This window comes from Amia ocellicauda, chromosome 1, assembly GCF_036373705.1.
Source record: "Amia ocellicauda isolate fAmiCal2 chromosome 1, fAmiCal2.hap1, whole genome shotgun sequence".
Lineage (NCBI taxonomy): Eukaryota > Metazoa > Chordata > Actinopteri > Amiiformes > Amiidae > Amia > Amia ocellicauda.
In genome coordinates this window covers 7126748-7151676 of record NC_089850.1, presented here as the reverse complement: position 1 = coordinate 7151676, position 24929 = coordinate 7126748, and the positions used below count along the sequence as shown (strand labels likewise).

The following is a 24929-nucleotide window of genomic DNA, read 5'->3' as shown; positions in this document are numbered from 1 at the left end:
CTGGCCCCCACAGTCACCAGATCTCAACCCAATAGAGCATCTTTGGGATGTGGTGGAACGGGAGCTTCGTGCCCTGGATGTGCATCCCACAAATCTCCATCAACTGCAAGATGCTATCCTATCAATATGGGCCAACATTTCTAAAGAATGCTTTCAGCACCTTGTTGAATCAATGCCACGTAGAATTAAGGCAGTTCTGAAGGCGAAAGGGGGTCAAATACAGTATTAGTATGGTGTTCCTAATAATCCTTTAGGTGAGTGTATATATATATATATATATATATATGTATATATATATATATGTATAGATTCGAGACACACACATACACAAACGGAGGAACATTTTGTAACACATTGAGAGGAAGCAAACATTGATTTGTGGAATGATGCATAAAGACAGTTTAATAGTATAAGGGCTCTGGACTCTGAAGTGGAGGGTTGTGGGTTCAATCCCAGGTGTCCTCAGCTGTTGTACCCTCGAGCAAGGTACTTTACCTTGATTGCTCCAACTGTATAAATGGGTAAATTGTGAATCAATGTAAAACATTGTAACAATTGTAAGTCACCCTGGATAAGGGTGTCTGCTAAGAAATTGAGTAATAGATAAGGCCCTGCATATAAAAATCCACTCCTTTTCATAATATTACCATAGCTAAATCCATAATGAATTGATCAGCTGGTTATTACAAAGCCCTGCACTGAAATAAACTGGAAAACTGGTTGGTTGGGAACCTGCTAGAGGTCATTCTACAGATCATTGGGCAAACAAACAACACCCTCCCAGAAAAAGTGCTCTTTAGTGCTTTTTTAGAGTTATGTTTTTTTGCTGCAGGATATGTTGAAGAATACTCCAAAAGGTCACCCAGACAGGCTGCCTCTGCAGATGGCTCTGACTGAGCTGGAGACACTGGCAGAGAAACTGAATGAGAGGAAAAGAGAGGCTGACCAACGCTGTGAAATTAAACAGATAGCCAAAGCCATGAACGAGCGCTATCTCAACAAGGTACTATGCTGTGTTTAACAGGCAAAAAGTCATTTTGGGGGTGTATACACAGAAACTACAGTTTACACAAAAATAAACTAAACACGTGCATTATGGTTCTGCATGTTGTTTTTATTTACTTATTTGTGAATCATATATATATATTTTTTAAATTTAATCAGAATAATAATTACATACTCTCTCCATTTAACTGTGGTTTAAGTCGTAATGGGTAACAAGTTTAAAAATGTCCATCTGCATTCAGTAAAAATGCAAAATAGTTTTGGTAAATCTGGGCATATATATTGCTGTAATGACCTTTGAGCTCTCCAAAGTGGGCTCTTTAAAGCAGAATTGTAATGTAATTTATGTTTATGTCATCAAAAATGTGACTTGGGTATAACTCGAGTCAAGTCACTGACTCGAGTCATACCCAAGGCACATTTTGATGACTCGAGTCATTGATGTCAAAAGACTCGACTTGACCCTGCAAGAAAAGACTTCAGTCGAGTCACGGATTTTGATCACTGACCCCGACTCGAGTCAATGTCCTTATGATTACAATAAATAAATAAATAAACACTTAAACGCCCCTTCTCTACATGCAGTCATCTTGTCACATAAACAGAACAGGCTTCCGCAGTGATTACTAAATAAACACTTTTCTAGTCTATAGCACAGTTCTATGATCATAATGTCTAATGACTAAAGCTATGGTGGCGCATTGCACAGAATCTGCACAGATACTGTGAATTAATTGGCTAAATGGTCAGATTCTGCACAGATTTGTGCAGATCTGCAGGAATAGGCAGTACCAGAAAGCCACCTAAGATGTGAGGTAGGGAGAAGACGTCGGTTAAAGGTAGTGTTAAACTGTACATTCAACAATATGGAAAGCGGCATTCTAAAAAATTATATTAAATTATATTAACATTGAACAGTGTATGTGAGTGAGTGTGTGTGTGTGTGTATGTGTGTATATATATATATATATATATATACACACACATACATACACACTACAGGTCAAAAGTATTAGAACACCCCAATTTTTCAGTTCAGTCCAGTAAATAACCTGAAATGGTACAAAGGTAAGCTGGTAAGAGGTTAAGAAAAAAGTTTGTTACCAAAGACTGAAAAATAATGTACATTTCAGAGTTATAAAAAATTGCCTTTTTCAGGGAACAAGTAATGGGTTAACAACTTACTGCTGTTCTGCAGCAATGAAAGTAAATTAAGCCTTGAAAGTTGATGCTAACAATTCCTACAGGTGTCCCAAATTTTATTGATTACATACATCTGCTGAGTTGGTGAAAGTAAATAGGTTGAAGGAACAGTGATTTAGTCTAGAACTAGCAGCAATTCTGTTAAGTGACTATTACCAGGTGGCGCCAGTTGGAGCCAGTTAGGTGTGAATTGGGGGCAACTAGACAAAAAGGTACTCGGTGACAACAAATTCAAGCAGTTGACCAGGGGACAGGGGGACACAAACCAAGAGACCAAAAAATAATAATTCAGAAGCATGTGGTCACTACAGTGTCATGTTTGCAGAATGATTGCCTTCCTGGATGAACTCATCCAAGAAGATTTCATTTGTGAACATTGTCAGCATGTTGAAATCCTAGAGATCAAGGCCCGTGATCTTGAGACTCAACTTGTTCATCTGCGCCGCATTAGTGATATGATATTAGTCAATCAGCCCATTAGAGATATGGTGTGCACACCAAAACCTAGGAGAGTTGAGGGAGGTGGTTATAGTAGGAGACTCAATCCTTAGAGGTGTAGATCACACAGTGTGTTCTAGTGATAACGAGACCCGCATGATATCTTGCCTGCCTGGTGCTCAGGTTGCAGATCTCCCTAAACTTGTAGACGGGCTACTGGACAAAGCCAGGGGGAATCCACTGGTCATGGTCCACATTGGAACCAATGACATAGGAAAAGGTGGGCCAGAGGTTCTGCAAGACAAATTTAAAGAATTAGGAAACAAACTAAAGAGCAGAACCTCCACAGTAGTTTTCTCCTAAATACTTCCGGTACCACATGCATGGCCAGGGAGACAGGCAGAGATTAGAAAGTTCAACACGTGGTTGAAATCTTGGTGTAGGGAAGAGGGTTTAAAATTTATGGAGCATTGGTCTTTCTTCTGGGATAGATGGGACCTGTACAAACCGGATGGTCTACATCTAAACAGAAGGGGGGCTAATGCATTGGGAGAGCGTATGTGCATAGTAATTGAGAATCTTTTAAACTAGGGATCAGGGGGGCAGGGAGCTCTGACAATGGGAGATGTCCCACTAAGGAAAGAAAACCAAGGGAAAGTGCTAGTAGGAAAGTCCTGGCATGTTTGTACCTCAATGCCAGGAGTATAAGGAACAAGAAGTTAGACCTAGAAACCACAGTGCTGGTGTGTAACTATGATATTGTAGGATTGACAGAAACATGGCTTACAGAAAATTATGGGGATGAATACAAGTTGAAAGGATACACACAGTTTAGGAGAGACCGGCAAAATCAAAGAGGTGGTGGGGTAGCATTATACGTCAGAAATTACATTGACATTACATTACATTACATTACATTATAGAAGAACTCAAATTAGATCCTAGTAATGAGACAGAATGTTTGTGTGTTATACAAGATCTGGAGGATTAGTGGTAGGAGTGTGTTATAGACCACCCAACTCAGATATTCAGAAAGATGCTGCATTGTACAGTGTAATCAGCACTGCATGTAGCAAGGATGTGGCTGTTATAATGGGGGATTTCAATTTCCCAAACATAGACTGGGAAAGCCCAGCTGGGACTACAGAAGCTGAAATAGAAATGGCTGAGATGGCAAACGACTGCTTTCTAACTCAATTTGTCAGGGAACCAACTAGAGAGAGAGCATGCATTGATTTGATCTTTTCAAATGACCAAGATAGAGTCAGATGAACACTAGTTACAGAACCAATGGCGAACTGCGATTGCAATATGGTTAGCTTTCAAAAAACAAGGACCAAGTCTAAAACAATGGTCTACAATTTTAGAAAAGCAAACCTTGAAGGTATGAGGTGGCACTTAGAAGAGTTAGACTGGGGCACACAGATACAGATTCAGTCGAAAATGGATGGTTATATTTTAAGAATATACTACTTGAGGCTCAGGTGAAATTAGTTCCAAAACTTAGCAAATTGAAGACCAAAAAACATTGGCCAAAATGGTTTAACAGAAGTAGGCAAAAATATAAAATTTTGTATAGCACATACAGGGATGGAGATTAAACAAAATTCAAAGAATATATAGAACTCCAAACAGATGTTAAGAAAGGGATCAGGAAAGCAAAGAGGGAAATAGAAAGAAACATAGCTCTTGGAGCTAAAACTAATGCAAAGAGCTTTTTTCAATACTACAACAGCAAGAGGTCAATTAAGGTGGAAGTGAAACATAAAGGGCAAAAATTGAAGTATCTTGGAAATTGAACGAGATGTGGCAAATGTTCTAAATGAGTATTTCACAGAGGTTTTTACCAAAGGAAAAAAAAAAAAAAAAAAGGATAACATGCCACAGGTTAACAATCAGTCCAGTCAAACCCTAAGAGATCAGGATAAATGAGGAGGAGGTACTAAAGGGACTAGCAGAATTAAAAACAAACAAATCACCTGGGCCAGATGGTATATTTCTAACAGTACTTAAATAAATGAGGGAAATTATTTATAGGCCGTTAACTAAAATATTCCAAATGACACTTAGAACAGGGGATGTGCCAACTGACTGGAAGACGGCAAATGTCATACCAATCCACAAGAAAGGGGACAAAACTGAGCCAGGAAATTACAGACCAATCAGTCTCACCTGCATCACCTGTAAAATGTTGTAAAAAATTATTAGACAGAAAATAGAGGAGCATCTTAATGAAAACCATATTTTTGCAGATAGTCAACATGGGTTTAGACAAGACAGATCATGTCTTACTAATCTATTTGAGTTCTTTGAACATGCAACTGCAGCTGTAGATCACATGAAAGCATATGACATGATCTATTAAGTAGATGGATTATGAACTGGTTGATGTATAGGAAACTGTCGATAAGAGGAGTTGCTTCTAACTGGAGTGAGGTTGTTAGTGGAGTTCCACAGGGATCAGTATTAGGGCCTGTGCTTTTTCTAATCTATATTAATGATCTGGACTCTGGGATAGTTAGCAAACTTGTCACATTTGCAGATGATACAAAAATAGGTGGCTCAGAAAATCTAATCTCGGCAGCACAGGTTATTACATGCAGGTTGTAAAAATGACCACTATAATTACACTATGGGAGGAATAAAACTGGAAGAAGTAACACATGAGAAAGACCTAGGAGTCTACGTGGACTCCTCACTCTCCCCATCCAAACAATGTGGGGAATCAATTAAAAAGGCAAACAAAATGTTAGGGTATATTGTCAAAAGTGTAGAATTGAGAACAAGGGCAGTGATGTTCAGACTGTACAATGCACTAGTTAGAGCTCATCTGGATACTGTGGACAGTTCTGGGCTCCACACTTCAAGAAAGATATCACTGCTCTAGAGGCAGAGCAAGGAGAGCAACCAGACTTATTCCAGGTCTGAAGGGAATGTCCTACTGAGAGACTGAGGAACTGAACCTTTTCAGCCTGGGACAGAGGAGACTATGTGGGGACTTGATTCAGGTCTTCAAAATCATGAAAGTCATCAACCACATCAAACCAGAGGAGCTTTTCCAGATCAGCAGGGACACACGGACCCAGGGACACAAATGGAAATTGGACATCAAGGCATTCAAGACGGAAAACAGGAGACACTTCTTCACATAGAGAGTTGTCACAATCTGGAACAAACTCCCCAGCGATGTGGCTGAAGCTGAAAGTTTGGGAACATTAAAAAATACACTGGATAGGATCCTTGGATCACTTAGTTACTAATGGACACCAAACGAGCACGATGGGTCGAATGGCCTCCTCTCGTTTGTCAGCTTTCTTATGTCTGTATAAAAGCAGTGTTGGAACAGACTGTTACTACACCCTCTTAAGCATTGTTTGGACAGTATTGTATTGCAGGAAGTAGTATATTGCTATCATAATGGTGAAAAAAGGCAATTAACAAAGGACGACATACAGACCATTATAACCCTTAAAAGTGTAGGTCTTTCCTTTAGAGAAATTGCAAAGAAAGCAAAGGTGTCAGTGAGTACAGTTTACTACACCATCAAAAGGCACTTGGAAACTGGAGGAAACTCTGACAGGAAGAGGTCTGGCAGACCCAAAGCCACAACAGAATCAGAAGACAGGTTTCTGAGAGTCAACAGCTTGTGTAATAGGCAGCTCACAGGACAACAGCTTCCAGCAAGATAATGACCCAAAACATACCTCCAGGCTATGTCAGAACTACCTTAGAAGAAAAGAACAAGACAGTAGGCTTCAAATCATGGACTGGCCAGCACAGTCTCCAGACTTAAACCCCATCAAGCTGGTTTGGGATGAACTGGACAGAAGGGTGAAAGCAAAGCAATCTACTAGTGCAAAACATTTGTGGGAACTTCTGCAACAGTGTTGGGAAGAACTTTCTGAACAATATTTGATTTCCATTGTAGAAAGAATGCCATGAGTGTGTTCAGTTGTTATATCTGCAATAGGTGGCCACTTTGATGAGTAAAAAATGTACATTAAATTTTGTTAAACAAAACGATTCCATTATTTATTTTTTATGTCCAATTGTTTATTTGTTCTATGCTTTAATTTCAGAGTACATTGAGACTTTAAACTGCGTACATTTCAATAAAAACTGGAAATATTGAGGTGTTCTAAAACTTTTGACCTGTTTTTACCATTTTTAAGTTTTCCGCTCTGCTCAACAACAACGCGCCCCCTCCATAACTACTCCACAACTATGGGCAACCAACCCCCCCACAACCCGCGGACTCGAAATGCACGTACCTCCCAATTCTGAAACCATACCTACGCCCGTGCACACACATTTTGATACATACACACATACTGATACACACACATACTAACACACACACACACACACACACACACACACACACACACACACATTAACATACTAACATACACACAGACATTCTGATATACACTTACACATACCAATCTGATACAAACACATATTAGTGCATATTCAGCACATCAAATTAGCTATTAAAACTAGGATGTAGGACTTGTATTTTATATTAACTGTATATTTACCTGCACTTCTGTAATTTTGAACCTGTAATTATATTATGCTTAATTTGTAATTTTGTACAGTATTATTGCACTTTTGCTCTAGTATCCTGTGAGTCGCCCTGGATAAGAGTGTCTGCCAAGGAATACAAATAATAATAATAATAATAATAATATTAACAGATGCACACATACTGATACCCCTGGTAATTTAATTACATGTGCATTACAACCCAGTTTTTCTATTTTTCTCTTGGCCTCAATTTTTTTGTCTCCAAATGAAATGAAATCCTACCAAATATACTTTTATGTGGTATCTGAAACTATTATAGGTTTACTTGATTATTTGTGTCACTTTGTGTCAAAATATTAGTTTAATATTGGTATTATTCATTACTGTAGATTTGAGCACAGATATTTGTGTGTATATATATATATATATATATATATATATATATATATATATATATATATATATATATATATATATATATATATATATATATATGTGTGATTTCCTGTAATAAAATAATCAGATTAAATCAAACTGTCTTGAACAGTCGGAACTAATGACTCGAGTGACTCGAGTCAGATAGGTGATTCAACTCGACAAATTCAGTGACTCAACTCAACTGACTCGACTTTACTCGAGTTTGTACTCCTAAATGACTTGACTCGATTCGATTCCCAGTTTTAGTGACTTGGTTACAACTCTGCTATGAAGGCAAATTGCTTACACTAATGTAACCAAACTGGATAAATACACATTATATACCTAGTATATGTATGTCTGTATTTATAAATTAATGTATGTATCATGTTATTTAAATTATGTGGTAGTCATTTTTTGTTTCTGCGCTATGAAATGAAAAGATGAGTGCTTTTGACACACACAAAAATATAGATATTTGATTCCTGAATGTGTGAAGCAAACTTTACATATCAACAAAGTGTTTATTACAAATATTAATGTATCTATTTATAAGAAAACATTCAGCTCTTTCAAACTAATTTATACAGAAAGGCAGATGTTGCATTGCATTAGCTATGCCTTTGGATGGTACTAAAAAGAGAGGGAAAAAAAAGCACTAGTTTAAAAATGTGGCAGTTTTTCTGTATTTATTTAAGAACTGAGAACAAAGCAATTTTAGACCTCTGATCCTCTTCCTAATTGTTTGTTCGTTCAGCTCCTGAGCAGCGGGAGCAGGTATCTGATTCGCTCTGATGATATGGTGGAAACGGTCTACAACGACAAGGGTGAAGTGATTAAAACCAAGGAGCGTCGTCTGTTCCTGCTAAATGATGTGCTGATGTGCACCACTGCAAACATCAGGTGACAAACTCTGTTTTCTTAACTGTCTGCTTATGTCAGGAGACCTCTTTTTACAGACAAAGAAGGTGGTCTCACTCTTAACCTATTGATCCAAAAGAGAGCAAAATAAATAACCAACTCCACACTGATTTAGATTTAAAACCTCATTGAGGTCATTTTATACTCTCTTTTCAAATGCTGTATAAAAAGTGTTTCATGTATCCACTTCGTGCACCCTCAAAAATAGAAATTAAGTGATTTGGTTGGATTATCAAGCTTTAAAATCACATTTCAAACAGCAGGAAAGGAAATCAGCTGCATTAATTACATAGTCATCAGTAATTGAAAGGCCTACCCATCGCCAATCAGTGAAACTGTAAACATTTTTTTCAAATGTTTAAACGTGTTGATAGGGATTACAAACATCTGTTTTTCATTAAGAAAGTGTTTAGAAAATGCTGTACTCATCAAACAATTCCCCATCAGTTTGGGTCACATTTTGCCTAATTACACAAGGATGTTGTACAGTGTCACTTAAGTCTTTGCATTGGTATTCTTAGTTTGTGTTGGTGATTTTGTTCATGTTAACTGATGTTGTTTTAAAAAACATATGATAAACTTAGCTTGGTCCTTGAAATAACCCTTAGTGTGTCATCTGTCATGTAGGTCTAACCAGGAGGGAGGTGGGAGTGTGCCCTCTGGTCAGAAGTTCCTTTTAAAGTGGAGTGTGCCACTCAGCTATGTGGATGTGGTAGAGTTTGGGTCCAGTGAAGACGCAGGGGAGGACTCCAGAATCCCTGCACAGCACTCTGGAGAAAAAGTGGTCATCAATGCCAAACCAAGTATGTACACCCAGAATCTTAACAGAACGAAATTAGTTTCAAATGTGCCCCTTTTTGTGTGCTATAGCTCAATAATATTTTTTGGCTCACGTCTTTGTAAGAGTTTATATTAAATATATCCTCTATCTACATTCTATTCATTCAGTATTTAACTTGCATATTTGAAGACAAAGTGGGAATTTGCAGGTGGAAATTGTGATGGTGTCATTATTGTTTGTCTTCAGGCATACCTTCAGTCTAGTATTCATTACTTTGGACTGCTTTCCTTTTTGAGCTTTGATTTATTGAGAAGAGGGACAATCTACTGAGCCTTACTTTTACCAATCAGATCAATAGCTTTCCTGCAGTAAGGTATTTTGCAGATAAACTGTTGTGCTTGCACATTTGAAGCATTAATGATAATCCGATTATGACAGCAACTTTCACATTCTGGGGATTTATTTTGCAGTGCACTCTAGAAAGCTGTGACTCTTCGGCTTAACTGTGGAGGACCTGGATCTTAATTGCTAAATGTTTTCAGCTTAGTACTTGTATCAATATTTGTATAATTTTTCTTCTGTCTTGTGGTTACGAAACCTTAGCCAAATCTAAATTGTAATTTGATACCTCCTCAGCATAAAGCACTTCCTATATTTATTTGGATGGTAACTTTATCCAGCAATCACTTCCTTAGTCATCTTGGCTCCTGTGTTAATTATGTATATATTGATGTATTTTGTATGCTTGAGTCACATATTCACTGAGAATATCATTGTTTTATTATATAGACATTACTTTACACATATACCAAGAGCAGATATGTTATACTTACTGCTGCATGATTAACACTGTACTGATTACATATACATGTTTAAACATTACAAAAAGTGTATTGATGTGTGCTAACATTGTCATTCTGTTACTGTATGCATATCTCTCTCTCTCTGTACCGGGATTCATTGCGCACATCGTGATGGGAATCGCGGCGCAGTGGAGTATCTTGTTACTATAGAAGATCTTTGACTGACATGAAACTCATCAACTATCAATACAATAGATTCCAACAAAAGGCAAAATAGGTTCACCAATTCCGTTGTAAGAAAATCCTGGCAAATCCAATTAGAGAGTGGCCACTCCCCCTTAGATATTACAATATTGGATTTACACAAGCGATGATTGGAGTGATGTGTGCATGAGAGACCGAGAATGCCCAGTTAATAACTGTTTGTCATTCTCAGCATGTAACGGGCAAGAAAAATAAAGTAATAATAAAATAAATCAAATATACACCAGCGACCCACGCAGGTCCAAACAGACCTGCATCTTCCATCGTACAGACTGTACATCGTGTTGTAATCCTAACTTTATAAAACCGTTCTATTCACGGCTTTGTAGCTCCATCAGTGACATGAAAAACCACTCAATGAGATCATTAAAACAATGTATTGAACAATAAGGCGCAATTAATGCAGAAGACAATCCTTTGCCAATTGAGTGCAATAAATTAAGACCATGTAAACCCGAGAGGGAGAGGGGCATGTAGTCTGTGACTACAACATAGTGTTCAAGTGAGTTCAAAACACACAGGGATATGTATGCTAAATTGAATGTAAAAATGATGGATATAGGTGTATTGCTAAGGAGTTTATGAAGAGAAAGTCAGCAGAACTTTAATAGCGATTTTCTCTGTTTGTATATCCCAAGTAGCGGGAATTTAACATGTTATAACTTTGTGAGGAATTAACATATATTCACAAATTATAGTATTTTCAGTAGTAAGTATTCTTGGTGTGGGTGTTTATTACCTAAACTGTTTATTAGTTATTGCTGTTATTTAATTGTGCATACTACACTATTTACATTTGTATTTATTGCTACGTCTATTTCTTCAACATGTACAGTGTATGTTAAAGTGCAATAAATGTTCTGTTATGGGCACTATTTAAATATTTCTGTCTTTTAGTTATACTTAAGAAAAAAAACAATTGTAGGTGGGGGGCCCCACAATCAAATCTTGTATATGGCCAAAAGGCTAGGGCCAACCCTGTATACAAGTTTTATTGTAGTCTGATCAAGGTCACGGTTGAAAATATAATGCTAAATTGAGTCGTTTTGTAGTGAAGGACAACAAACAGTAGTCTGAGCTGTATTCTTTGGCCAGCAGCTTTTTATAAAGTACTTCTACAGCATTCTGTGAATATAATTGAAGATGGTCTAAGCTTTGAAAATGCAGTGTGTGTTAATTTAGGATTTCCAGTGAACGTCACCCTACTGACATTAGTATGAATGAGTTTTTAAAGGTTTTCATCTGGAGATCTACACTACCGGTCTAAAGTTTTAGAACACCTACATTTGTCCAGTTTTTATTTAAATTTATGCAGTTTAATGTCTCAATGTGCTCTGAAATTAAAGCATAGAACAAATAAACAATTGTAGATAAACAAATCATGGAATCGTTTTGTTTAACAAAATGTAACCCCTTAAGCGGACAAACCCCTCTGGTACCCTCAAAAGGCACCAAATCTGTGTTTCTCTTTAATCCCATGTGTGCTCTTCACTGTTGTGTTGTTTGCCAAGTATTTGTGATCCCATGAAAGCTGAGACTCTCAGCTTTCTTATGATGTGAAGCATTCTCTGATGTGAAAAATTCTGAAATGAGGGGGTGGGGGGATACTTGGTCTGAGTAGGAATACAAAATCTCAGAAAACATTGACAATTATGACATATTCTGGAATCAGACAGTCTACTGATCAAAACAAGATCATCCACGTTTTGGTAGAAGCAACACACACCCGTAGAGAGCTCAAAATGTCAAGAAGGAAAACTATGTTTGCAGTGTTCTAATACACAACGATTTTACATAATTAGATCTGATAGAACATCAAATAATATATACTGGATTAATTGATAGGTTGTTCTGAACAAAACAAGCCTATTTGCAAAGAAATCTGATCGAAAAAAAACTGTGTCCGACTGAATGAGACATCACGAAATTATTTGATACTCACCAGCTTGTCAACCATCTATTTAGAGATGACAGCCTGCTGAAGGCCTCATCCCCTCTGTGTAATGTTGGTAGAGGGCCAGAGACAATTATATTCTGACATCGTTTTTTTGCTTTTTTGCATAGCGATGTAAAGTTTATTTTTAAAATCTCTGATTGTCTATGTCTAATATCGTTAGTACAGCGTGAATAACCAGAGTAGAAACTGTACTGCTGGGCAGTTTGTCTACTTTAGCTTCAATGTTAGAGACTGTGTCTCCCGGGAGGCATTTTACTTCTACTACTGGTGACACAATGTTTATATTTCTAACTATGGAGTCTCCAATAATGAGCACCTTCTCAGCAGACCTACCACTGAGGGGTTCGAATATGTTTGCTCTCCAAATGGGAGACTGGTGCACCGGAGCTCTAGCTCTTGATTTCGTGCTTTTTACTGAGACCCAGCGATCCTGCTGTGACTGTGGAGCCGCCGGTGTGGGCTTATCGCTAGCTACAGAGGACGAATCCGGGTTTCTACAGACCAAGTCTAGACAATTATTAGCCTCTTTTATGTTTCTAAGAGTATCTATGTGCTCCTCCAACACGCGTACTCATTCCACCAACTCCAACTAACTATGCATTTCGTGCTTGTAAAATTATTATTATGGTCGGCGGATCTAACCGTGGTAAACATGCTGCATGACAAACAGTAAATGGCATTAGAAAAAGACATATTAAGAACATAAGAAAGTTTACATAAGAGAGAAGGCCATTCGAACCATCATGCTCGTTTGGTGTCCATTAATACAATTTATAAAAGTGATCCAAGGATACTATCCAGTCTATTTTTAAATATTCCCAAATTTTCAGCTTCAGCCACATGGCTGGGGAGTTTGTTCCAGATTGTGACAACTCTCTGTGTGAAGAAGTGTCTCCTATTTTCCGTCTTGAATGCCTTGAAGCCCAATTTCCATTTGTGTCCCCAGGTGTGTGTGTCCCTGCTGATCTGGAAAAGCTCCTCTGGTTTGATGTGGTTGATGCCTTTCATGATTTTGAAGACTTGAATCAAGTCCCCACGTAGTCTCCTCTGTTCCAGGGTGAAAAGGTTCAGTTCCTCAGTCTCTCAGTAGGACATTCCCTTCAGACCTGGAATAAGTCTGGTTGCTCTCCTCTGAACTGCCTCTAGAGCAGCGATATCTTTCTTGAAGTGTGGAGCCCAGAACTGTCCACAGTATCCAGATGAGCTCTAACTAGTGCATTGTACAGTCTGAACATTACTGCCCTTGTTCTCAATTCTACACTTTTGACAATATACCCTAACATTCTGTTTGCCTTTTTTATTGCTTCCCCACACTGTTTGGTTGGAGAAAGTGAGGAGTCCACATAGACTCCTAGGTCTTTCTCATGCGATACTGCACTTACCGTCCACATTGAATTTCATCTGCCAGGTGTCAGCCCATAACTGAAAGTCCCTTTGAATAACCTGTGCTGCTGAGATTGTATCTGGTGAGCCACCTATTTTAGTAGCATCTGCAAATTTGACAAGTTTGCTAACTATCCCAGAGTCCAGATCATTAATATAGATTAGAAACAGCAAAGGCCCTACTACTGATCCCTGTGGAACTCCACTAACAACCTTAATCCAGTTAGAAGCAACTTCTCTAATCGACACCCTCTGTTTCCTATACATCAACCAGTTCATAATCCATCTACTTTCATTACCCTGAATGCCTACAGCTTCCAATTTGAGGATCAGTCTTTGGTGTGGAACTTTATCAAAAGCTTTCTGAAAATCTAAGTATATCATATCATATGCTTTCACCTGATCTACAGCTGCAGTTGCATGTTCAAAAAACTCCAATAAATCAGTAAGACATGATCTGCCTCGTCTAAACGGGGCCCATGACAATTCATCCCTGACAATTCGTCCCCGTGATAATTGGTCACCGTGACAATTTGTCCCTGTGTCAGTTCACCCTTATAACAATTCATCCCTGACGACAGTTCGTCCCCACGACAATTCCTTCCCATCATTATACGTTCTCCACTTGAGCATTTGTAACCATGAGTGCATTCAATTATTACAGAGCCATAGAACACACATATGTTTACAGTGAGGGAAAAAAGTATTTGATCCCCTGCTGATTTTGTACGTTTGCCCACTGACAAGGAAATGATCAGTCTATAATTTGAATGGTAGGTGTATTTTAACAGTGAGAGACAGAATAACAACAAAAAAATCCAGTAAACGCATTTCAAAAAAGTTATAAATTGATTTGCATGTGAATGAGGGAAATAAGTATTTGACCCCTTCGACTTAGTACTTGGTGGCAAAACCCTCGTTGGCAATCACAGAGGTCAGACGTTTCTTGTAGTTGGCCACCAGGTTTGCACACATCTCAGGAGGGATTTTGTCCCACTCCTCTTTGCAGATCCTCTCCAAGTCATTAAGGTTTCGAGGCTGACGTTTGGCAACTCGAACCTTCAGCTCCCTCCACAGATTTTCTATGGGATTAAGGTCTGGAGACTGGCTAGGCCACTCCAGGACCGTAATATGCTTCTTCTTGAGCCACTCCTTTGTTGCCTTGGCTGTGTGTTTTGGGTCATTGTCATCCTGAAATACCCATCCACGACCCATTTTCAATGTCCTGGCTGAGGGAAGGAGGTTCTCACCCAAGATTTGACGGTACATGGCCCCGTCCATCGTCCCTTTGATGCGGTGCAGTTGTCCTGTCCCCTTAGCAGAAACACACCCCCAAAGCATAATGTTTCCACCTCCATGTTTGACGGTGGGGATGGTGTTCTTGGGGTCATTCCTCCTCCTCCAAACACGCCGAGTTGAGTTGATGCCAAAGAGCTCGATTTTGGTCTCATCTGACCACAGACTTTCACAGGGGGGACCTTGTGGGCGCTGCAGGATTTCAGTCCTTCACGGCGTAGTGTGTTACCTATTGTTTTCTTGGTGACTATGGTCCCAGCTGCCTTGAGATCATTAACAAGATCCTCCCGTGTAGTTCTGGGCCGATTCCTCACCGTTCTCATGATCATTGAAACTCCACGAGGTGAGATCTTGCATGGAGCCCCAGAACGAGGGAGACTGACAGTTATTTTGTGTTTCTTCCATTTGCGAATAATCTCACCAACTGTTGTCACCTTCTCACCAAGCTGCTTGGCGATGGTCTTGTAGCCCATTCCAGCCTTGTGTAGGTCTACAATCTTGTCCCTGACATCCTTGGACAGCTCTTTGGTCTTGGCCATGGTGGAGAGTTTGGAATTTGATTGATTGATTGCTTCTGTGGACAGGTGTCTTTTATACAGGTAACGAGCTGAGATTAGGAGCACTCCCTTTAAGAGAGTGCTCCTAATCTCAGCTCGTTACTTGTATAAAAGACACCTGCGAGCAAGAAATCTTGCTGATTGATAGGGGATCAAATACTTATTTCCCTCATTAACATGCAAATCAATGTATAACTTTTTTGAAATGCGTTTTTCTGGATTTTTTTGTTGTTATTTTGTCTCTCAGTGTTAAAATACACCTACCATTAATATTATAGACTGATCATTTCTTTGTCAGTGGGCAACGTACAAAATCAGCAGGGGATCAAATACTTTTTTCCCTCACTGTATATATAGTAGGCAGGCTATATATATATATATATATATATATATAAATACACACAGACACACAACTATTTTGTATTACTTATTATACTGTATGCTTTTAATTGATACATTAACTTGAGACAATAACCCCAATAATTAAGTTTTGTAAAAATAGTCACGACATCTGGCAGTAACGGCTGGAGGCTACTTAAGATGCTAATAATGTATATCAGTTGGCCAAGTGATTAGGGAATGGTGATGTGAATCTGGCGATCTGGGTTCGAGTCCTGATCAGTACATTTTCTTATGTGTACATTATTATTTTTATTTTTTTTATATATAATTTCCTGGAGTTAAACGGTATCAGAGTATCACTTGTCCCCTTACTTGTCACTGCAAATCACTGATAACCTTTATCCCATCCTATTCTATCCTGATGTGAGTGGTCTCTTCCAGGATGACAATGCCCCCATCCACAGGGCATGAGGGCTCACTGAATGGTTTGATGAGTATGAAAATGATGTGAATTATATGCTATGGCCTTCACAGTCACCAGATCTCACCAACGTGTTAGACAGCGCTCTCCACCACCATCATCAAAACACCGAATGAGGGAATATCTTTTGGAAGAATGGTGTTCATCCCTCCAGTAGAGTCCAGAGACTCGTAGAATCTGTGCCAAGAGCATTGAAGCTGTTCTGGGGCTCGTGGTGCCCAACACGTTACTGAGACACTTTATGTTGTTTTTTCCTTTAATTTGTAGCCCGTCTGTATGTGAGTTTTTCAGTACAATCAAGTTCTTTGTTTATATATGTTATATGTTTTGGTAAATATTTTGGTAATTATTTTTTAGAAAAAATGCTTATTACATATTTTTTTGTAATTAAAGAAAGGAGATACAATTTAACCATTGTAGAACAGATACACTGTGTTAGCTCTATCAAAAATTATTTACTGACTATTTATACCAGAAATGCTGGAGTCCAAAGCAAGAACGTTATAAGGCAGTTTGACCTATAACACGTTTAGAGTTTTGGACCGTGGGTAGAGGTGTACTATAAGGCATTTGTTTATGTAGCATTTGTTTGCTTTACCATGTCCTGGAGCTCTACTTTTAATGGTCAAAAAATACAATAACAGCATCACTCTTGCGTCTTTCACTGCCTACTATGCCCGTGTTATATCATACTAGTAAGAATACTAATATTTTATTAATAATTACTACCTCAATAAATATTGTTAATTTGACCTTTAAGCCATTTAAATATTAAGTGAATTTTAGTGTGAATTTGTTTTTGGTCCTGCCACACAGTATTTTTGTGAAGACTTATCCTCGCCTATGCACTGCCACCCACACCAGTGACCCTGGTGTCCTTGAGACTCCCACCACATACATCTGCTCATCGCTGCAGGACTGCAGGCCCCAGAAGACATAAATCACTTCTAGGGCTCTATGCTGGAGTGAAAACTATGATTTAAGATACATCTCTGGTGTATCACACCTTATAAAAATGTGGAATGTGTAACGTTATTCAAGTTGTATATCAGTTCTTATCAGGCTTTGGGCTAGATCAAAATCAAAGGCAGCTAATTTATCGCAGGTTACTAATTCACAACTTCCAGTTTACAAAAACCAAACCTCTAGGAAAGTGAAAGTGGTAGAGAAGCATATCACTACAGTAGGTTGGAAACTGAAGGTGATATAAAACGATAGGTAGCGAATGCAACCCCAGTTATCTGAAAAAGGATGCACTGCCCAAGGGGCAGGGGTTTCAGCACATCACTCTCTATCAAAGCTGCCATTGGCCCCTGTTTCGGTCACTTAAACGGGTCCCTTCCTACTTCCTGTGTATATAAAATGTGACGCTCACACGGGAACTTCCTCATTTGCCAAGAGCTTGAACTCCCGAGTGACCTTCCAACCCTTGGGCAGAGCTTCCTTTTTCAGATAACTGGGGTTCCAATCGCAACCTATCATTATCTTTCACTGCCCATGGGGGAGGGGTTACAGTATAACCAAACTGTCGCAAGGAAGGGGGCACTGAGCTGGTAAGGGAGCCTGCCCCGAGGCGTACCCACTAGGGAGGCCTCCTTGACACAGCTCCAGACAGAGGCCACAATGCCCCTTGGGGCCACACCTGGGCTGCCCAGACCACAGTCACACTCTACTGGGAACTGCCAACAACCAGCATTTACAACTCTTTTTACAAGCCACAGACCTGCTGTCTAAACCCCGTTCACATTTGAGATTTAGGCCGGCCCAGGGCCGCCTTAACTCAAATGTGAACGGGGTCATAGATTCAAGGCGGCCCTGGGCCGGGTCAAAACTAGTCCCGCTTTTTGACCCAGCCTAAATCTTTTGACCCGGCCTAGGCGACCTACATGCAAATGTGAACACTCCGGGCCCTGGGCCGGGTGGAATGCATCAGCGTGTGATGAACTCAAGCCACGCCCCCAGAGACTGCGTGTCTGAGTCCAAGAGACGCCACTTCTCGCCACCGCAGAAGAATATACAGGCACCAAGAAAGCTTTCATTACTGTACAAGACGAACAGTATTTTCAATATATTGTTTGAATGTCATATCGATCTATAGCCGTAAATGTAAAGATACATTTCGCTAGCTCACATCTTTATGTATATTAAAAAAGTATAGGCTAAGTAATGAGTTATAATGATGTAAACAGTTCAAATTACTCGTCAATTAAAATTAGAAGTGTGTAGCTGGTAAACTTGCTATTGTTTTTTCTTGTACTAAGTATGATTGAAGTCTTAAATTTAACAGTATGCATTTTACATGTGACCAGGTAACTTTATTCACTTATCCGAATTTTGCATTAAAACAATATACATTTAACCAAAGCAGGTTTCCATTCAAATCAATGCATTTTAAACGAGACCAGCTGTTTACTATCCAAACCGAAATGCGATTATATTGAGCCGAGCAGTATAATCACAAATGCCGGTGTTGGAGGTAACAACTGGGAACGATGCAGAAATTAAAGCACTGTTTACAATGTGGATGGAAGATAAAGTTAAAACAGAAACCGAACTAAGTATACAAGCGCTGCTGTCTGAGGATATAACTATAGAAGCAACCACAGAAGCCTTCTTTCGATGCATACGATTGCATACAAATGCATGCGATTTCTTGTGATTTAATGTAGACGTCCTACTAAATGTGCTTCACTTTCGGGCAAATTGTATAACAGCACTTTTTTTGACTTGCAGAACCAAAGATAGATATTTGAAAAAGGGAAATATATTAATTCGATTCCCCATTGAACTAGCACATTTTTTAATTATATTAGAAAGCTTTGGCTGCAAAGGGTTAAGATTACTTTCAAAGAAAATATAGAACCAAACAATAGCCTATAGTCTCACAATTGGTTCATAAGCATTGTTCTGTTCTTAGGCCTGTGTTTACAATAATATGCTGATAGAGCCTGTCGTCGAGCAAAGTTAATCTTGACTTTGCCACAGAAGGGACATTTTTTTAACCACACATTATTTTATTTTGTGTCTGTAGGCAGTCATCGTGACTTCAGAATAGTAGAACATAATACAAATAAAATGAAAACGGAACATAGTAGTTCTCTCAAGAAATTTAATTTCTTTCCTCTAGAAATCGTTTCTCATGAAAAAATACTTTGAGAAATGGAAATAAGTATAATTTGTATACTGATTATCACATTGAAAAGTAAACGACGTCTCTGTAAATGTCTTACCACAGTATAAGATGCATTTCAATTGACATTCAAATCTGATAATTCCCCTTTTTAATCATTCAACATATACAACACAGTGAAAATTTATATAATACAACATCACATGTATTAGAACAGTTCTGTATCTTATTGACAAACCTATGTATTAAATGTGCAGTAAACAGCATGCTGTTTGTGTGAATCAAGGGCTTGAATTGTAACTAAATTAAATGGATCCTTTTTCTTTTGTTCTTATGATTTTTTTGAAGTACAATGAAAAAAGTCTGTTAGAAGGGGTTGAGGAAGGCAGCAGGGGTAACCATGGCAACTGTAAAAGAGCATGTGCCTGCAAATCAATACACAGACAGAGGCTTTTGTACATCAGTGGAAAAAGTACCCATGCAAGCAGGGAATGCACTACAACTTTGCATTTTCCAAACATTGAACGATTTTGAATATGAACGATTTTCCAGATATTCCAAGAATTCAGTTATTCTGTTTCATTAAAAATATAATGAACCATTTTAGTACTGCAGTAGAGTGTCTTAAAATCTGCTCTTATTTTAGACATGTTGCATATAAAAGAGTTTATTTTGTTGCATGGTAAATGCTAGCTGGAGTGGGCTTGTTGACATGAATATCACGAGTCTCAAAGCCTTTTCCTTTCTTTTCTTGATGAAAATGTTGGCTTTGTTGCATAAGCAAGGATGTCCTGTGTGGATTATTGAATTCAGTTCCGTGAGCTCTATTGGAATTGGTGATACTCTATGCGGGGCTACTTTGAACTTCTTGTCTAATCAATGTGTGGACACTTTGTCACTTTGAACTTGACAGGTCACTTCTTTTTGTAATTACTACATTGTGATGTTTACCTGTGAATCTGTGTAAATGTATGCAGATAAATATATAATTGTATTAAGCACAGTATAATGTTCTACAGACACTAGCCTTTCCTTTCCAGCCCCTTCAAAATGAATGGTTATTTTGACCGGTCATTTAAATACATAATAAATCAAATATAACGCATAATTCTGCCTTCGCTTTACAATGGAGTCAGTCTGGTGCTCCAGTGGTGATCTCTGCCTGTCTACAGTCTTTCATGTGCTTGAAAAACACACACATTGTACAGCATTACAGGCGTATTCAGATTGAGTTGATACAGTGATTACCCGCAAATACACATGGATTGGAAACGGAGACTGAAGAGAGCTCGTTTTGGACATGCCGTGTATATGAACATGACTGATTCAGGGGATACTGGGAATGACAGATCATTCGTGGGTTTGTCAAAATGCAGTGTGAAGTACGAGCTCATGCAGGGAAAGTGCAGAAACGTGTCCTGTGTGACTGTACGAGCTGTCAGGTATGCGGGCTAAATATATAGTAAATAGTTTATTGAAATACAAAGCTACAGTGAATAAAAGCAGTGTATGTTGAAAACAAAGTTTACACAGTTTTTGCTTATTGTAGGCTATATAGTTATTCATGTTTTGACTGCAGTGTGCGGGTTTAGAAAAAAGTGCGTTGTTATTTATAGCAATAATATTAATGTTTTATGATCATATTTCAATTTAAATACTGCATTTGTGCTATGTAAATGTTGGATTTGATGTTCATGAATAAAACCTCTGAGTTTTATACGATGGTTTGCCTTTGATTGTCATATCACAGCTGTTAAACAGCTATCGGTTACAATGACCGGCTATGGCACTTAAGCTATCACACACAAAAAATCACTTGAATTTTCTGTGGAGAATAACACTGAATGTGACCCTCAGAACGTGTATTGTTAATTTTAATACAAAATTATGGTAGCAATATGCGGCTAAATGATGCATTGGCAAAATAGGTGAATCTGACACATTGCACACTCCATCAATCCATATTCCCCCATTGTTCATGACAAATGATACTGGATTCTTATAGTAGGCTTCCCTGTCTACTATTACTGTGAATTGTAGATTTTTGTATTGTGGAATGTACCACACCCCTAAATGCATTGAAGCAACTGCCATGTGATTGGTTGATTAGAAAATTGCATTAATGAGAAATTGAACAGGTGTTCCTAATAATCCTTTAGGTGAGTGTATATATATATATACACACTCACCTAAAGGATTATTAGGAACACCTGTTCAATTTCTCATTGTCTCAGAGTCAGAATTAAAAAAATCTCAGAAAATATTGACGTTTACTAATCAAAAGTAAACCGTTTCGGTAGAAGCAACACACGCCATTACAGAGCTCAAAATGTGTACTAATACACAACTATTTTACACTCACCTAAAGGATTATTAGGAACACCTGTTCAATTTCTCATTAATGCAATTATCTAACCAACCAATCACATGGCAGTTGCTTCAATGCATTTAGGGGTGTGGTCCTGGTCAAGACAATCTCCTGAACTCCAAACTGAATGTCTGAATGGGAAATAAAGGTGATTTAAGCAATTTTGAGCGTGGCATGGTTGTTGGTGCCAGACGGGCCGGTCTGAGTATTTCACAATCTGCTCAGTTACTGGGATTTTCACGCACAACCATTTCTAGGGTTTACAAAGAATGGTGTGAAAAGGGAAAAACATCCAGTATGCGGCAGTCCTGTGGGTGAAAATGCCTTGTTGATGCTAGAGGTCAGAGGAGAATGGGCCGACTGATTCAAGCTGATAGAAGAGCAACTTTGACTGAAATAACCACTCGTTACAACCGAGGTATGCAGCAAAGCATTTGTGAAGCCACAACACGTACAACCTTGAGGCGGATGGGCTACAACAGCAGAAGACCCCACCGGGTACCACTCATCTCCACTACAAATAGGAAAAAGAGGCTACAATTTGCACAAGCTCACCAAAATTGGACAGTTGAAGACTGGAAAAATGTTGCCTGGTCTGATGAGTCTCAATTTCTGTTGAGACATTCAGATGGTAGAGTCAGAATTTGGCGTAAACAGAATGAGAACATGGATCCATCATGCCTTGTTACCACTGTGCAGGCTGGTGGTGGTGGTGTAATGTTGTGGGGGATGTTTTCTTGGCACACTTTAGGCCCCTTAGTGCCAATTGGGCATCGTTTAAATGCCACGGCCTACCTGAGCATTGTTTCTGACCATGTCCATCCCTTTATGACCACCATGTACCCATCCTCTGATGGCTACTTCCAGCAGGATAATGCACCATGTCACAAAGGTCGAATCATTTCAAATTGGTTTCTTGAACATGACAATGAGTTCACTGTACTAAACTGGCCTCCACAGTCACCAGATCTCAACCCAATAGAGCATCTTTGGGATGTGGTGGAACGGGAGCTTCGTGCCCTGGATGTGCATCCCACAAATCTCCATCAACTGCAAGATGCTATCCTATCAATATGGGCCAACATTTCTAAAGAATGCTTTCAGCACCTTGTTGAATCAATGCCACGTAGAATTAAGGCAGTTCTGAAGGCGAAAGGGGGTCAAACACAGTATTAGTATGGTGTTCCTAATAATCCTTTAGGTGAGTGTATATATATACAAAAGACATCTTTCTGCGTATTTGTGAGGCAAACGTGCGTAGCGTTAGCCCAGATATTTCTGCAGGTTTCAGGAGGAAAATCTTCTATTCTGCTGGTCTCCTTGGTAGATCTCATCTGACTACATATGGTTTTGTAGTCCCAGGAGACCAGCGAGGCTTTGTAGAGGCCTACTTCGAGTGCAAAGGCTCGGAGCGCCCTGTAGAACGAGTGTGGCCTTGTGTTATCCGTGGCACAGAGGCCGAGTGGTCTCAGGCTGCTGGCAAAGTAAAAGCGGTTCATAAAACTCACTTTCTTGCCAGCTGCCTGGATGTTCTTAACCACATATGCCAGCCCCTGCGCCTATGAGCCGCACAACGTCAGGGCCCCCCTACCTCCATCCAGGGCGTCCTTCACCATCTGCACTGGTTTCAGCCTCTCCATTTTACTTCCCCAGACAAACGGAAATATGATTCTTGTAATCAATTTACTGGTATGCCTGTCTGGGGGAAATATCATGCCTACATAGAAGAGAATAGGGAAGAGGATGGCCTTTATGACCAGCACCTTACCAGTCATCATCAAGGTCCTTGTGATCCAGCTGTGGATTTTCTTTTGTACTTTAGTTAAAGCTTCCTCCCAGCTCTGGGTGCCAGTGTTGTTCCTGTCGATCATGATCCCCAGAACCTTGATGGCCGGTTTCACAGGGAACACGGTCGGCGGGCCCCAGCCGACAGGCCATACCTGAGGGAGGTAGACCTCGCTCTTGGCCTTATTGACAGCAGCCCCTGTCGCTCTGCAGAAGCAGTTCTTCCACTCTGTCCACGGCCAGACCACAGCCTCATCGTCCATGTAAGCCAGGGCTTTCAGTTGCTCTTCGCCGGCACCTGGGAAATGGAAACCTGTCACCCAGGCGTCCCGCCGGATCGCCTGCATGAACAGCTCCAAACAGAGGACGCACAGCAGGTTCGGTCAGGTGGTGGTTCACGAGGACCCTGCTGCTTAGGCTGCTGTAAATGATCTTAACCCATCTCCTCAAGCCAAGAACGAGACCCATCCTCTCCATCACTAGCTGCAGGTATTTGTGGCCCACTCTATCGAAGGCCTTCTCCTGGTCCAAGCTGATCAGGACCAGGGGAAGCCTTCTCTCGTTCGAGTAGGCCACAACATCCCTGAGCAGCATGGCGCTGTCAGCCACCAATCTCCCCCGGGCACTACAGACCTGGTTGGGACCCACGACTTGAGGGAGTGGCTGCTGTAGCCGGAGTGTAAGTGCTTTGGCCAGTATCTTGTAGTCGGTGCACAGGAGGCTGACCGGTCGCCAGTTTTTCAGATTCTTTGGATCTCCCTTCTTATGGAGAGTAGGGATACTCTTCTCCATAGAAGGTGCCAGTCTGCCCTCTCTGTCCACCGACCCCAAGACTTGTGCCAGATCTTCCTTAAGCACCTCCCAAAAGATCTTATACAATTCAGCAGGGATCCCATACTTTAAAATTGAATTCTGAAAAAAGTAAAAAAATTATGATACCCCACTTTTAATTCAGCCTTTTAAAGCATTGTGGAGTAGTGGTTAGGGCTCAGGACTCATGATTCGAAGGTTGTGGTTTCAAATCCCGGGTGGGGCAGTGCTGGTTTACCCTTGAGCAAGGTACTTCACTTAGATTGATCCAGTAAAATGCCCAGCTGTATAAATTGGTACAAATGTAAGTCGCCCTGGATAAGAGCGTCTGCTAAATGACAAATAATGTAATATAATTTCACTCAAACATATCTTTCTTGCTGTGCTACCCACTCAGGGTTTATTTTGTGTAACTGTTTCACTCATCCTCCCACATGTGGGCTATGAAAAGAACAGGC

The 24929-nt window shown here is 39.6% G+C and overlaps 1 protein-coding gene across 2 annotated transcripts in view; it reads left to right on the top strand.

Annotated features, from left to right (window-relative positions):
• arhgef10 (Rho guanine nucleotide exchange factor (GEF) 10) overlaps positions 1–24929 on the top strand; it is a 137870-nt gene that overhangs the window by 60035 nt on the left and 52906 nt on the right. For both annotated transcript variants that reach the window (XM_066712279.1, XM_066712273.1), the window contains 3 exons: positions 833–1003; positions 8351–8496; positions 9142–9317. In XM_066712279.1, coding sequence (XP_066568376.1) covers positions 833–1003; positions 8351–8496; positions 9142–9317 — 493 coding nt within the window. The remainder of the gene's footprint in view (positions 1–832; positions 1004–8350; positions 8497–9141; positions 9318–24929) is intronic.